The sequence below is a fragment of the Protopterus annectens genome, chromosome 2.part1 (assembly GCF_019279795.1).
Source record: "Protopterus annectens isolate FY-2018-M chromosome 2.part1, PAN1.0, whole genome shotgun sequence".
Taxonomy (NCBI): domain Eukaryota; kingdom Metazoa; phylum Chordata; order Ceratodontiformes; family Protopteridae; genus Protopterus; species Protopterus annectens.
Window position 1 is genome coordinate 652062454 of NC_056729.1, and position 15012 is coordinate 652077465.

At 44.0% G+C, this 15012-nt stretch overlaps 1 protein-coding gene across 4 annotated transcripts in view; it reads left to right on the forward strand.

The window, feature by feature from the left end:
- Positions 1–15012, forward strand: part of NCOA1 (nuclear receptor coactivator 1) — a 1171950-nt gene that overhangs the window by 889578 nt on the left and 267360 nt on the right. For all 4 annotated transcript variants that reach the window (XM_044062390.1, XM_044062389.1, XM_044062386.1 and 1 more), the window contains exon 14: positions 12013–12330. In XM_044062390.1, the coding sequence (XP_043918325.1) occupies positions 12013–12330 (318 nt within the window). The remainder of the gene's footprint in view (positions 1–12012; positions 12331–15012) is intronic.

Genomic DNA, 15012 nt, shown 5'->3' on the forward strand with positions numbered 1-15012 from the left:
CTTCAGCACACGTCTTTACAAACCATCTTATGAGACATACAGCTGTAACACATTTGTAACACAAACATCTTATGAGAGTCATGTTGATATTCACAAATGACATAGAAGTATTTACAGAATTCCAGCTAGCTGTGCTGGCAGTACTTGCTTTGTCACATTTCTTCCCCCAGAAGACTCGAGCTAGTCTTTCAAGTGACCCTTGAGAAACATTCCTTGAGAGAGATGGCCCTATCTGGGAATACATTACCCCATTCCCTGTCTCGAGATTCCAGCTGCCTTGGCATTGCAAACCCCAGTACAGTGCTGCACTGTCCTATCATATGCCTGCAGCCCTAGGCTCCACCATAGTAATTTGGGATTTTGCAGGCTGTCTCCCTGTAGAAATGGATCCCCCTCATACTCTTCCTGCCTTCTGCTGCAAATACTTAGCACCAGGGCCTCCCTGTCATGGTAAGGTTTCCTCATGTTAACGTGGTACAGTTTGTGCGCCTGCCTTGCAGTTCTACCATTTAGTTAACATCACTGACCTTCGTTACCACTGTGAAGGGTCCCTTCCAAGCTTCCTGCAGATTGTTGTGTCTGACAGGAATGGGAACCATAACCTGCCACCTCACAGCATACTCCGTAGCTCGAGCGTTCCTGTCATACAGACCTTTTTCTGCTGTTGGACTTCTGCCAGGTTTTCCTGGGACAAGCCCATGAGTTCCCTGAGCCTTGTCCTGAGATTTAGGACATATGCCACAACAGACTCCTTGTGGGATTCACACTCGCCCTTCCACTCATCACAAATCAAATCTAGAGGTCCCCCTCACTCTATGCCTATACAGCAACTCAAAGGGTGAAAAACCTGTGGATTCCTGGGACACCTCTCTGTAAGCAGACAACAGATGGGCCAAATATTTGTCCCACTCCCTCTTAAACTGGTTTGCAAATGCCCGTAGCATGGTCTTTAGTGTAGGGTTTAACCTCTCAACAAGACCATTAGTCCGTGTATGGTAGGGGGTGGTCTTTAGGTGCTTCATCCCACAGTGCTTCCGCAGATAAGCCAGCAGGTCTAACATGAAATTGGTACCTCTGTCAGTTAGTATTTCTTTTGGGAAACCTACCCTGCTGAAAATCTCTAACAAAACATTTGCCACCTTTTCTGCCTCAGTGGAGGACAGAGCCACTGCCTCAGGGTATTTGGTAGCATAATCTACAATCACTAGGATATACTTCTTTCATGTGGAACTTGGGGTATTCAGAGGCCTCACAGTATCCATAACTACTCTCTGAAATGGCTCCTGTGTCGCAGGCAAAAGGCATCAAAGGAGCTTTCACTTTGTCTTCTGCCTTGCGTACCTTTTGTCACTGTTTACAGGTCCTGCAGTACCCTGTTACATCCCTGGAAATCCCAGGCCAGTAAAAATTATGCATAATATGTTTCTTTGTATGCTTTACGTCCATATGACCTGCAAAGGGAATGTCATGAGCTATGGCTAGAAGTGCCAGATGGTAGGCTTTGGGAACTACCAACTGCTGTATTCTCTCACCCTGTAGCCCTCCCTCAGGGGTCCACTCTCTGTGCAGTAACCCTTTGTCCCATTATACAGATTCCCCCTTTCCTTGAGAATCGGGTACCTCACTGGCTACCTCCCTCAGGCCTTGTAATGTAGGGCCTCAGAGCTGAGCCTGTCTCAACTCTCACTTTGTAACCCTTCCCAGCTCCCCTTCCACAGGAAGTCTGGTATCCTCTGACAGCGGTGCCTGACTGTCAGCCTGGGTACTACTACTCTCACTCTGTCCAAGGGAATGTCAGCACCCACAAGCAGCTGGGCCTCAGCTTCATTCTCACTGCTACAGGGTAGTTCCCTCCCTGAAGTAACCATCTGACCAGTCCTGGCTTCAGGTGTGCAGTCTGTCTTGGTCCCCCCCTGCTACCATACCCACATGCTTCTCTCCAAGCCTGACTGCGTGTAACTGCATGCACACAAAGTACTGCATTATCAAAATCATTCCCTGTCAGGACATCAGCAGGGATATCTTCAAACACACCTACGTGCTCGCTTCCTTTTCCACCCTCCTAGTCAAGGTGAACCCTAGCCAAAGGTATTTGGAATGGGGCCCTCCTAAATCTCTGACTGGAGTAGACTGCCCAAGGAAGTAGTGCTTCTCTTTGACCATTGCAGGTTTCAGAATGGTTAGGTCAGAGGTTGTCTCTCTCTTAGCAGTGGCCTGTTTCCCATCTACAAAGATAGGATATAACCTCTTGTGGTAGTTTGGTACCCTTTTTGTCTCCAGACAACTTACCAGTAGCATTCTGTCATTCCCACTTACTGGCTTTTCCTACCTTTTGTTCCCCACCTTGCCTCTCTGGACATCTATAGGCTACATGGCCCCACTGGTTGCATTTAAAACATTTAACCTTTGGTCCTGGCCGTGTACCTGAAGTAGTGGCTTCCCCTGCTACTAGTGGACTCTGTTGGGGCAGTTTAGGCTGCCCACCATGGGTTCCCTTAGACCCATGAGCAGCACTGGGTATCCATTTCTTGTGCAGTGATGCCCTGCTTTCTTAGGTCTCCCTTTTAACCCAAGTCGTCTGCATTATTACATTCCCTATCTGTTAACCAGATTCTCATGTCCTCAGGCAAAGTGATAAGATCTTGTTTCTTCACCAAAAGGTCTGCCAGCCCTTCAGAAGTGGTGACCTGACACTCACACCCTATGAAAATAAGTGCTTAACTCAGCAATATATTCACACACACTTTCATCTGCCTTGTGTCTATGCTGACAAAACTTTTTTCTGTAAGCTTCAGGTGTTAACTTTAAACACTGTTTAAATTATAATACTGCTGAAAATTGATGTTATGTAGTCCTGTCTCACTGTAATTCTTGCTGGATGGGTTCGGAGCCGAACCTCTGCTACGACTCGGCCGATACTAAAGCCCGAGAGCTTTTACTGGCATGAGACTATCCCCTATCCCATGGTGCACCACGGCAACTCCTCAGATCTTGTTTGCCACGAAAGCCTCTAGGTTGTCTTCTTACTGGCTCATTGGCTAAGTGAAATATTTTTGACTATATCTCTTCACTTTTCTCTTTAATAGTTTTTTCCTTATTATCTGAGTGATTGTCGTGAGTGTTTGCTACCGCTGTCCCCTTTCTTAAGGATCGTTTTAGTTAGAGGGCCATAGTCACCCATTTAAATTAGAGGCCCTTTCCTCCGTGTGCTAGGTTTTGTCTCCCTCTATAAAAAAACAAAACAAAAATATTTTTCTTCTTCTTTTAGTTGTATTATTGTTTTTTTATTATTGCATTGTTCTTTCTTCTCAAAATAAATGTCAAAAGATAAAGACAGAGAACACAAAGAACACCACCCTTCTGACTTTAAAAAATGTGATACATGTTCTCAAAAAATGTCATTGACTGACAGTCACACAAGTTGTGTGTACTGTCTTGGGGAGGCTCATTTGCAAGAACTTTTTCTGTCATGCCTTCAGCACCAGGGTTCTTAATGAAAGGAAAAGAAAACTTCTAGATAGGGGCCTTATGACTAGTTCCTTCCAAGAGCAGCCTGGAACAAGGTCACACAGTTCCTAAAAGTCATAAAAGGAAGTCTCCATCGGTTCCTGCCTCGGAACCGATGAAATCAAAAGCGACGGAGCCGAAGAGTTCTGGCTTCAATTCTGCTTCTTCAGTCTTGGTGCCTTCTGTTTCATCGGTGCCGAGACGATCTTCTCTGTCGAGACACTCACCGATTTTGGAACCAGTTTCACCAACCTTAATATCTCCGATTTTGGAAAGGAGGAGATTTACATACATCTCCACCCATTCCTGCAGGACACTTTCTGATGAGGATGTAGAGTGGGTGGTGAAGAGGCTGCTCTGTGACCTGGCGCTGGCAAAAATCATAGCTCCTCCAGACCCAAAGGCTTCGGAGCCATCCCATTTTCAGTCTACTGTTCCTCCTCCGACTGCTTCGCTCTCTGAGTCTAATGTTTCGGGTCCTTTAGTGCTGGAACCTTTGGTTCCGAGAATTCTTCCTGCTTCCTCGGAATTGATAACTCTAACCTCATTGGCTCAGTCTAGAGCCGAGGGGTCTAGGAGCAAATGCTCTCTGGTCGGCTCCAAGAGGGATAGTCACCCCGTTTTTTCTTCGGAACCGACCCTCCCTCTCGGTGTTTCGGCTCATGTGAGCTCAGCTCCTACGTCCGCTTCGGAGCCTGCCCCTCCTGCTTAGAGTCGACCTTCCGTTTCCTCTGAGTGGAGGTCTTCGGAGTGGGGTATTAAGGCTTTTGAGGCGATAGAGAAAGCTTTGTCTAGTGCTAAAGCCCTGCCATTGGACCCAATATCCCTCCAGCAACCGGCAGTAACCTCTTCTCTCCTGCCTGCCCCTAAGCGTAGAGAACCAGAGCCCCAAGGAGCCCCCATTGGAGGTGTCCCCTCTTCCGAGACATCCCCAGATTACCCCACTGGAAAGGTCCCTCGAAAGAGACTTTGTAAGAGGAAGCACATTGACTCACCCAAGTCTGTCACTTCTGACACTGATTTGGATGAGTCAGAAAGGTCCCGAAGATCCCCCTCTGAAGATGCCTCTTTTATGGACATCCTTGAAATCTTTAGACAGAGGGGTGATTGGAAGAACTCTAACCCTACTGAGGATGAATCAGTGTACCTTGAGGCTTTTGGTTCCCGACCTTCCACATCCTGGGTGACATGTTAGGGGTCATATCTTGGAAAGCTTGGACCTCTACAGACACAGTGGAGCCTGTCCTGAAGAGGCCAGACAAATTTATCACTGCTCCAGAAGACAAATCATTTCTAACTAAGGGAGTACCTGTGGATGCTATGGTGGTAGCAGCAGCCACGAAGGAGGAGTTATCAGAGACATCCTCAGTTATCCATCCTCCTAATAAAGAGTCTAGGACGATGAATAGATATGGAAAGCATACCTTTTCTTCAGCGGCCTTTACCTTACGATTACTGAATTACCTGTCCCATTTTACTAGGCTTCAAAGGGATCTCCTAAAGGAGTTGGGAGATGCCCTTCAGGGTTCAGTAGCTTTGGGATCTGCTGATAAGGTATCTACGCAGCTCTCCACCCTTACCTTTTATTGCTAACTCCTCAATGAGGCTGATTTCCTATGCAGCTGACGGAGCTTGCAGGGCGGCTGCAGCAGGGATCTCTCTTAGGATAAATTCCTGGATGCATCTATGCAATTTATGGAATCCTTCAAGTCTTCCTTTACCAACATCCCCTTTGATGGTTCAACTCTTTTTGGACCTCAGGTAAAAGAGACTTTGACTAGGTTCGAGCAGGAAGGGAAAACTTTAACTGCTGTTTCTCCCTTCCTTCCAGAACCTATCCCAAGGGTCAAACAGGAAGGAAAATGTGGTTCCGTAAATCCCAAAAAGGTTTGCCTCAAGCACAAGGTCAGCCCTTCCCTAGAGGCAGAGGGGGAGGTTGTAATGGAAGGCGCCGCGCTCGCGCCAGAGAGGGTCCACAACACCAGAGTGATAGAGATGCTTTCTCTGACCATCCCTTTCATCGCCTCTGAGGGGTTGCCTGACTGTCCATCTCTGGAGGCAGTCAGGGGTCATCTCTCACTGTACCCAAGCACCTGGCTACAAATTTCCCAAAATCGATGGGTACAAAATATAATTTCCAGAGGTTACCTGATTCCCTTTGTTTCCGATCCCCCAAATCGGTCTTTATCAGATGTACCACCCAATCAAATAGACCATGCAACATCAGAGGTCATCTCATTGCTTCAAAAAAAAAGTCATCCAAGAAGTCCCCACAGAGCAAATAAGATCCAGGACTTAAGATTCTTTTTAGTTCAAAAAAGACTGGGGACTGGAGATCAATTCTAGATCTCAGCGAGCTAAACATGTATGTAAAAAATCGAAGTTCCGTATGATCACTCTGCAGTCAATTTTTCCATTTATTGGAAAAGACAATTGGATGTGCTCCATAGATCTTCAGGACGTGTACTACCATATCAAAATGACCGGCGCTCAAGAAGACATCTACGCTTTCGGCTGGGAGCCAGTCATTTTCAATTTCAAACACTACCCTTTGGCCTCACCACAGCCCCCAGAGTGTTCAAATGTATGGCGGTGGTCACTGCTCACCTGAGAAGTCAGGGATTCCAGGTGTTTCCGTACTTAGATGACTGGCTCCTCACTGCTACCACCAAGCACCAACTAATCCGAGCCAGGGACGAGACTCTATCCTTGTGCACCAGATTAGGAATTGCAGTGAATCTAAAACAGTCGGTCTTATCTCCATCCCAGTGCATTGTTTTCTTAGGCTCAGACATGGACTTAACCACCATGACAGCAAAACTGACTCCAGAAAGGATAGAATCATTGCACAACCAAGTCAGATTCCTACTGAACAAAGACAAAGTACAGGCCAGGATAGTTCTTCAAGTTCTAGGGACTATGGCATCCACCATTCATTTAGTTCCCTTAGCCCGTCTACACATGAGAGTACTTCAGTGGCTACTATTTGCCCAGTGGTCAATGCAGGATCTACTCTTGTCCCACCAAATACTCATTACAAACTCCTGCAAGAAGGATCTAACGTGGTGGTTACATACAGATCAGCTTTATCTAGGTTGTCCCCTTGTTCTCCCTCAACAAAATGCAGTCTTGACCATGGACACTTCCCAGATAGGGGGGGGGGGGCATTATCTGGGAATGACAGTCCAAGGTATCTAGCAGGGTCACGAGAACCACTTGCGCATAAATGTTCTGGAGATGAAAGCAGTGCTATACACATTCCAAGCACTTCACAGTTCTCTTCCTACCGGGACAATTGCGATTCAGTCAGACAGCATGTCTGTAGTGTGGTACATAAACAAACAAGGGGGACCAAGTCTTACCCGCTTTGTCGAGAAGCACAGAGTATGGAAATGGGCAATGGACACTCAACGCTTTCTGGTAGCAACGCACATTCCGGGGAAGTCCAATGTGATACCAGACAAACTGAGTTGAGCAATTCTGATGCCTCATGACTGGTCCCTAAAAACAGAAGTTGCAGAAGAGATTTTCCGCAAATGAGGCCAACCTTGCTGCGACATATTCGCTACGTACATGAACGCCAAATGCAGGAACTACTTTGCCCTCATTCCTCATCCAGGGATGTCACCCAGGGACGCCCTGGTTCACAATTGGCCTCCGGGACATTTTTATGCTTTTCCACCCTTTCCTCTCATACCAGAAGTGATGCAGAAAGCAAAACTGTTGGTAGTACCCTGATCCTCATTGCTCCTTATTGGCCTCGCCAAGTATGATTCCCCTTCCTGTGGCCCTATCTCTTGGAGGAACCATGGATTCTGGAACCATCTGCAGAGCGTCTGATTCACCAGTCAGGACAGTTCCATCTTACCATCCAAACCCTGAAATTGACAGCATGGCCGCTCCAGTTTCAAGAATAGCCAGGTGTATATCCCTTTCTCCTACCGTTAAACACATTCTCATTTCTTCCCACAAACCTTTCACCAGGAAATTATATTCCAGCAAATGTAAAAGGTATTCCATTTGGGCAGCTAAACAAGGTGTAGATCCCTACTCAGCCCCCCTAGAGTCTATCCTGTCCTTCCTTGCATCTATTTTTCAAGAAGGAGCTGCAGCTGCTACCATTAGAGTTCAGTTGGCTGCCATCTCAAGTTATTTTGGGAGCATGGGAAATCCTGTTATGTCCCACTCTTTATGTAAAACCTTTTTGAAAGGAGTCCTCCTTCTCAGACCTCCAATCAGGCAACATCTGGAGCCCTGGGACTTTAACTTAGTTCTGACCTCATTGATTTCTCCACCATTTAAACTGTCTTTTCATCAGACTTGAAATTGTTGACTTGGAAGACATTGTTCTTAGTAGCTATAACATCTGCTAGGAGGGTTTCAGAATTGCAAACTCTGACCATTCGACCTCCATGCATTATATTCCATAAGGATAGTCTCCCTAAGAACTAACCCTTCTTTCCTCCCTAAGGTATGCTCAGAACATAATCTAAACACAACTATTGAATTACCAGTATTTTTCCCAAATTACAGTAATAAATCAGAATACAGACTGCATCAATTAGATGTCCATAGAGTTCTCTGATTGTGCCTGCACAGGACTAAAGATTTTAGGAAATCGGATCTATTGTTTGTTTCCTTCTCAGAGAAAAACAAAGGCTTGCCTGTTTCCAAGGTGACTCTGTCTAAATGGCTTTTCGACTGCACCCCATTTGCTTACAAAAATGCTGGGAAACAACTACCTGCTAAAGTAAAAGGCCATTCAACTAGAGCAGTATCAGCTTCATATGCTTCAAATCAAAACTCCCAGTTGATGCCATTTGTGACTGCAGCAGCTACTTGGACAAGACCTCATACATTTGTCACTCATTACAAATTGGATTTGTCCTCCCGGGACAGGTCATCCTTTGGTTCCACTGTGCTGAAGAGTCTCTTTGCTTGAGCCACCTGGGATAAAGGTGCTGTGGACGCTGCCCCATCCAGCAAGAATTACGGCGAGATAGGACTACATAACATTAAGAAGTTATGTACGTACCATAACGTTCCATGTTTGTAGTCCATCTCACCTACATTCTTGTGTCCCATCCTCCTTCCCCCTTCCTGTATCCTGGAGGAACTGGTGGACTATCCATTATGCTGTCTGACCTTGTTATAGTTGTCTGTCCACATCGCATGGATAGTAAAACAAAGTCCTTTTGTTTATATGTACATAGTTATTGATAGTATAATTACTGTTATATATTTAGTTACTTTTATATATTTAGTTACTTTCTTGCAAACAAGATCTGGGGAGTTGCCGTGGTGCACCATGGGATAGGGGATAGCCTTGAGCCAGTAAAAGCTCTCGAGCTTTAGTATCAGCCAGCCATCCAGCAAGAATGTAGGCGAGATGGACTACAAACATGGAACATTATGGTAAGTACATAACTTCTTATTTATTAGTCCAGTGTCAGACATTTTATAAATAGGAGTTCATCTTTACCATAGAGTAAGGGGGTCAGGAACCATACCCAGAGCCCTTGGTCAACATTATACTATTTATATACCCTTTCAAACATAAGAATAAGGGGGTCAGGAACCATACCCAGAGCCCTTGGTCAACATTATACTGTTTATATACCCTTTCAAACATAAGAATGAAGCTATCAAAATTATCATCCTCTGTACATTGTAGAAGAAATTTACTGAAATTTGTTGCTTCTGGGGTTCGGTTACTCTTATACCCATTACCTTCATGACCCTGGTGAAGAGTCAGCATCTCCTTTTCATGTTGCCTCTCATTTTCCTCGGCTTCCAGACATCTCATTCTCTGCTGATTCTGCTTCAACCTCCAAATGCCACAGCCTCCCTGCTGATTCTGTTTCCAAACATTTCGCCTACAGTTCAAGTTTCTCTAACTCCAGATGGATTTTTATGTCCTCTGTGGAAAGGTTGAACTGTACATCCCCAAGGCTAGTCTGGCTGTCCTCCTGGTTGCTGGTTTGTGATGCAGCTGTGACTAAGGCTGCAATCATTTCTGCTTTAGTCAGGTTGGCATGCACTAGTCCTTTGGTCTGGCACATCTCAGCTGACTGGCTCCTTGTCAGCTTGCCACTCCTCTGCTGACATTCTTGCCTGCTCTCCCTGACTAACTAAGCTAACAAAAATAAGTAAAACTATTGTGATACGGAACTCTGAATGTTCACTGTGTGGCTGCTTTAGAATACGAACACCATCCTTAGTGACCACTGTCTACAGGAATTCAACATCCAGACCACTGAATCCCAATATGTGGCTATCCCACCACTGCCAACCAATAAATGTGATGCCCCACTGACCCAGTAATCAAGAAGACTCCATCCTCACCACTGGCAACAGTGGGAGGATGTACATTGGGAGGATGACAGGTACACATGCACTATTTCCAGATGTAGCTCTCTGGAGCAAGTGCAATTTCCCTTAAGAGCACACAGAGACCACAGTCAGTCTGGGGCTGGTTTCCCCATCTTTCTCCAGATCCCCAGTAAGACTCTCCATTGGCACAGCTGTAGAGTTGAGTTCCCAGCTGATTGGTCAAGCCAAGACCTCCAGCACCCTGTCTGCCCAGCCAGTGCTTCATGTCCCTGCCCAAGCAGCTGACACACACACACTCTTGGAGACTTATTTTACAAGCGCACACACACACACACTCAGGTTTACTAGCTATGCCTCCTTCTGCCAACCAACTCTTTATCAGCTACTTTAAGGCCCTTAACAAAGGGTGTCCAATCTTATTGTATAATGTTACTATCAATACAAGTAGTAGTTTGACCAACAGCAAGGCTGTTGGAGTGTCCTACACATTGTCAGCAAATAAATATGCAAGTACTCTCAGAGCTTAAATATCTGTAGTCAGATCAGCCACAATGAAATGTTTAAATATATTTAATAATAAATATTAAAAGAACAAAAAAATACTTATATATTTACAGTGACAACAGAGTTCAAATTCACAGGAAATATTTAAAACAACATTGCAGGACAGTCTCAAATAAAGAAAAATATATAACCTAAGCTTTGCTATATTCCTGACTATGTCTAAGAAAATTACTATACCCTAGAAACTTACTCAGAGCAGCAAAGCAGATGTGTGTTGAATAGATCGTGTCAGGTCCAAAACAGCATACAGAATGCTCAGTCTCTCTCACAGACGTCTTAAAGTAATATCTCAAATATTACTGCTGGGATAGCTTGCAGAATGACAGCATTTATTGCCATCTGACTCTATCCCAGGTTAACCCCCCACACACACACTGCTGAAAGCTAGCAGTATTTAACATCTGAAAATACATACACAAGGACTTTTCCTCAGATCTTTGCAGATCCTGGAAGTCAAAAACAATAAAACACGTCCAAGACAATACAGAAAACTTCTCAGCACAGACACTGTGTCTGTTGCTGCACTGAAACTGAGAGATAACTTCTTTTGTATGGCCCAGCCATAAAGTAATTTAATTTTTAGCTATTTTGCAAGTTAACCTTCTTTAATCCAGTTTCCCGTGTTAAAATATATACATTTAAACAGTTACAATAGTGTATTTAAATTTCTGTTGTATTCCAGCAGGATACACTGTGGATACATTTCAAACAGCACTTTGTAAAATACCCTTTCAGCATATATGTCTGTACAGACCATCTTGTATATTATACAGCTCTAACACATTTGTAACACAAACATCTTATATGAATCATGTTGATATTTGCAAATGGCATATAATTGTTTACAGAATTCCATGTAGCTGTGCTAGCAGTACCTCCTTTGTCGCACCTGTTCTTGAATGAAAATCTTAGGCTTAGTTGGATCTATGTAATCACTAAAAGGGTATGAGTTAAAAGTGATGCAGTTCTGCTTTGTGTTAACATTTTTGTTATCATTATTACTATCATTTTTATATTTTAAGCTAATAGTGTGTCCTTATTCATTAGGGTGTTAAATATTTTGTGGAGTATTTTCATAAAATATTAACATAGCTTGTAATTTCATTCAGATTATTTTTGTTCACTTTAAGTGGGCCTAGGCTGCCTAGTTTTATGGTGGTATTTGTTTGATTTTTTTGTACATCTGCTTCATATTTTCTTGGTTCTAGGGCTTCTTGTGTATCCACTTTGAGTGGAGTGTTTTATGCTGCATGTGACAACACAGTTTGGGACTGTTCTTGAATTTAGTTTTTACTTAGTAATGTGAAATATGTTGATTGTAAGTGCAAACTGTGCATGCACTTAAAGTTGCTCTAAGGGGAGGAGACAGACTTGTTCCACAAGACTGTATCAAAAATAGATTGTTAAAATAAATGGAGTAGTTACAGGCAATATACTTTTAAGATGGACTAACAGTTTCTGTTCAATAAATGCAGATGCTGGATTTGAACCAACCGAATTGTTCATACATTAACAAAAGCTTTGCACAGTTTTCCTGTTGAGTTGACTTGCTTTGTTGTAGTCTGATTAACAGTGGTGATTTAACTTTTTTTTTTTCACTTTTGACAGGGGGGTGCACTGGAATCCATACCTGAGAGACTGCTACCACCACAGACAGCCCAACAAGTTATGATGGATCAGAAATCTGGCCTGTACATACAGTCATACCAGCCCTCATCTCCTACCTCAAACCTCCCAGGATCATATTCAACTGTGGTTAGGCAGCAGCAGCAGCAGTCTCCATATGTATCGTTGCCTGGCCAGGCTCCCCCTCCAGGACCTTTCCCTACCTCTTTAAGTATGCCAATGCGACAGGTGTTAACTCGACCTCCTACAGCAACAAACCAACTCCGACTGCAGTTGCAGCAGAGGTTACAAGGGCAACAGGTCTGTTGTGTTCAAGCATCTAGTGATGTTTGTACTCACCAAATGAATATGCTGTCATAGTAATGTAACATTAGACTTCTGTAAGTACACTATAAATGCAACATTTTAATTCTCTTCAGAAGAAAACTTCTGAAAAGTGTTTTTAAGTAAATCTGAGCTAGAGTTGTTTAGACATCTGTGATGGCGGGATTAATTTGCATTTTTTATTCATTTGTTGAAAATTTTGTATGCTATGAGTGCTTGTGCCACAAGTATTTGCAAAACAAAGCATATGATTGTCTGATGGCAGTGATTTACTGTTATAGTGAGAAGTTATGGGGTTGTGATAATTAAATCAAACTACAAGACAAAAGTCAACACTTATGATCTTATGCTGTCTGCAGTCATTTTATTCAGGCAATGCTCCCGTGTAATCCCTGAAAAAGAAGGGACTTAATCCTGTTTGCAGATGAATAAATAACACAGCTTTGCAGAAACTGTGTGATTATCCTCATCAGAAGCAGCCCAGACATGTTTTGAAGTTCCTGATATGTGGAGTAATACTTTTAAGGCAGCATATATGCTTTCGGAATGTCCTTGTATCTTTGATTGAGGTGATCTTGGGTTCTCAGATTTGAATTGGCCTGTTTCTTGAAACACAGTATTTTTCATTGAAACCCATTCAGATCTGCATTGTTTCTCACTCCTAATTCATTCACTACTGCAAAGGCATTTGCCTGGCCAAGAAAATGTCTGCACGTATGTAGACTTTTTTTTCTTAAATCATTCATTAATCATCATGAACCCACACACATTGGGTTACATATGACCAGTAGTAGTTTTATGTAGTATACAATGCTGCCATTTCTAAATACTAAAATGTCTAGGCTTAATCCAGAACATCATGTAGTACTTTCAAATGTGCTTTCACAAACTCTCCAGTCTTTGCTATTGGTGATAAATGACATTTGCTGGCCTTGTAGTCTTGTATCTGAGTTATGTGCTTCACACTTTAGACTTGTGTAAAGGCCTGGGTGTGATTTTGTCTTTATCTGCTTCAAACTTTGGGTTATTGGACTCTGTTTCAGAGCTAAGCTCCCTTCCCATAATGCTTTGCGCTAGTTAATCTCCTCAGATCTCATTTGCTGCTGATGTTCTTTGTGTTTCACTGTTGTAGTCATCACATTTGGGTTATCCCAGCCAGGGTAGCCCTTGGCTGGCACGAATACCAGTGACTTGGTATTTCTGTGTCGGTTGCTGTCGCTTGAGGACTGATGTCAGGTCGTCAGTAGTATAAAGTAAGGCAGCCGACGCCATTACATCAGTCTTTCTTGCCGTGGAGCCTGAAGCAGAAGTAGTTCGCATGAGTGCCGTTCGACCGCTACCTGAGTTTTCGTCTACCGAAATTAAGTCTTCTAAAGCTAAGTACACCGTTGGGGATCCTTTTTTCTTTCACTAACCGATGTCAGAAAAAGTTAATAATTGTCTCGCCTGTGGAAAGCAAATACCACACAGAGACTTCCACTCTTACTGCGTCATTTGTTTAGGCCCAGACCACGACGTTCCCCCTTGTCGCTTCTGTGCTTTGTTCAACGCCAGAGCTATCCGTCGTCGGGCCCTTATTGTAGCCAGATATTTTCGCTTACAGACCTCAAAATACCGATATGGCTTTGGTAAGCCATCCGACAGCAAATCTTCCGAAAAAACCTAAAGATAAAGAAAGAGACAGACTGCACAGGTCCAAACCTACCGACGCTTCCATTAAGCTAGTTGTCAGTTCTCCGGTACTCAGTGAGGCGCTTTTGCAGCCCCTGATACCCACTTCTGTTGATTCACAGGCCTCTACCGACACCCTTTTGGAGTCCAGTATGTTGCAGAACTCTTCTTCGACTAAGGATCCTGCAGTCTCTACCTTGGATGGGTCTGGAGCCACTGTCGTCCAAGGAAGTCCTCCGTACTACCGAATCTCCACGCAGACGTCTTCTTTCGCGACTACCATTCTTTCAAAAACAACCAAGTTTCTTAGGCCCAGGTACGAACCACACCCAAGAAACCGACGACCCACTCTCAGGCTCGTGCTACCTTGCCTCGGTCTCAAATGCATAAAATGGCAGAAGACCTTATCATGCTGCTTAGGGGAAGCCAGTCCACTCCCACAAAAAGGAAAAGAGATCTGTCTCCAGTACTTTTGTCTGAACAAGAGTAAGATGAATCCAATGCATCTGACTCTGAAGACATACAGCCCCTCTCCACATATAAGGATTCTGATGCAGAATAATCCATTCCTTCAGCCTCTCCCCCAGAGGATTTTTCCTTTGGGGAAACCCTGCATACCTTAAAGGACCATTTCCAATGGGAGAGTCAAGACTACCCACAGTCTAAAAAGAGACTCTGAGAGATTTCCTGGACTTTCCACAACACAGGCCCTTGGCCATCCCCGAGTACTTGATGTGGTGGATGATGTCTTCCTTGAATCCAGCTTGACTCCAGACGCCCTCCCTCCTGCTCCCAGAAAACCAGACTGGTACTACAGAGTCCCTGACTCGCACAAATATCTTTTTAAAAATCCTACAGGTGACCCTGAGATCATTTCTCAAGGGCCAAAAGGGATTAAAGCAACCTCTGCTAAGAATCCCACACCCTCAGACAGGGATTTCTGAGCATTGGACAGATGGGGTAAAAAAAGTGTACACCTCTGCTACT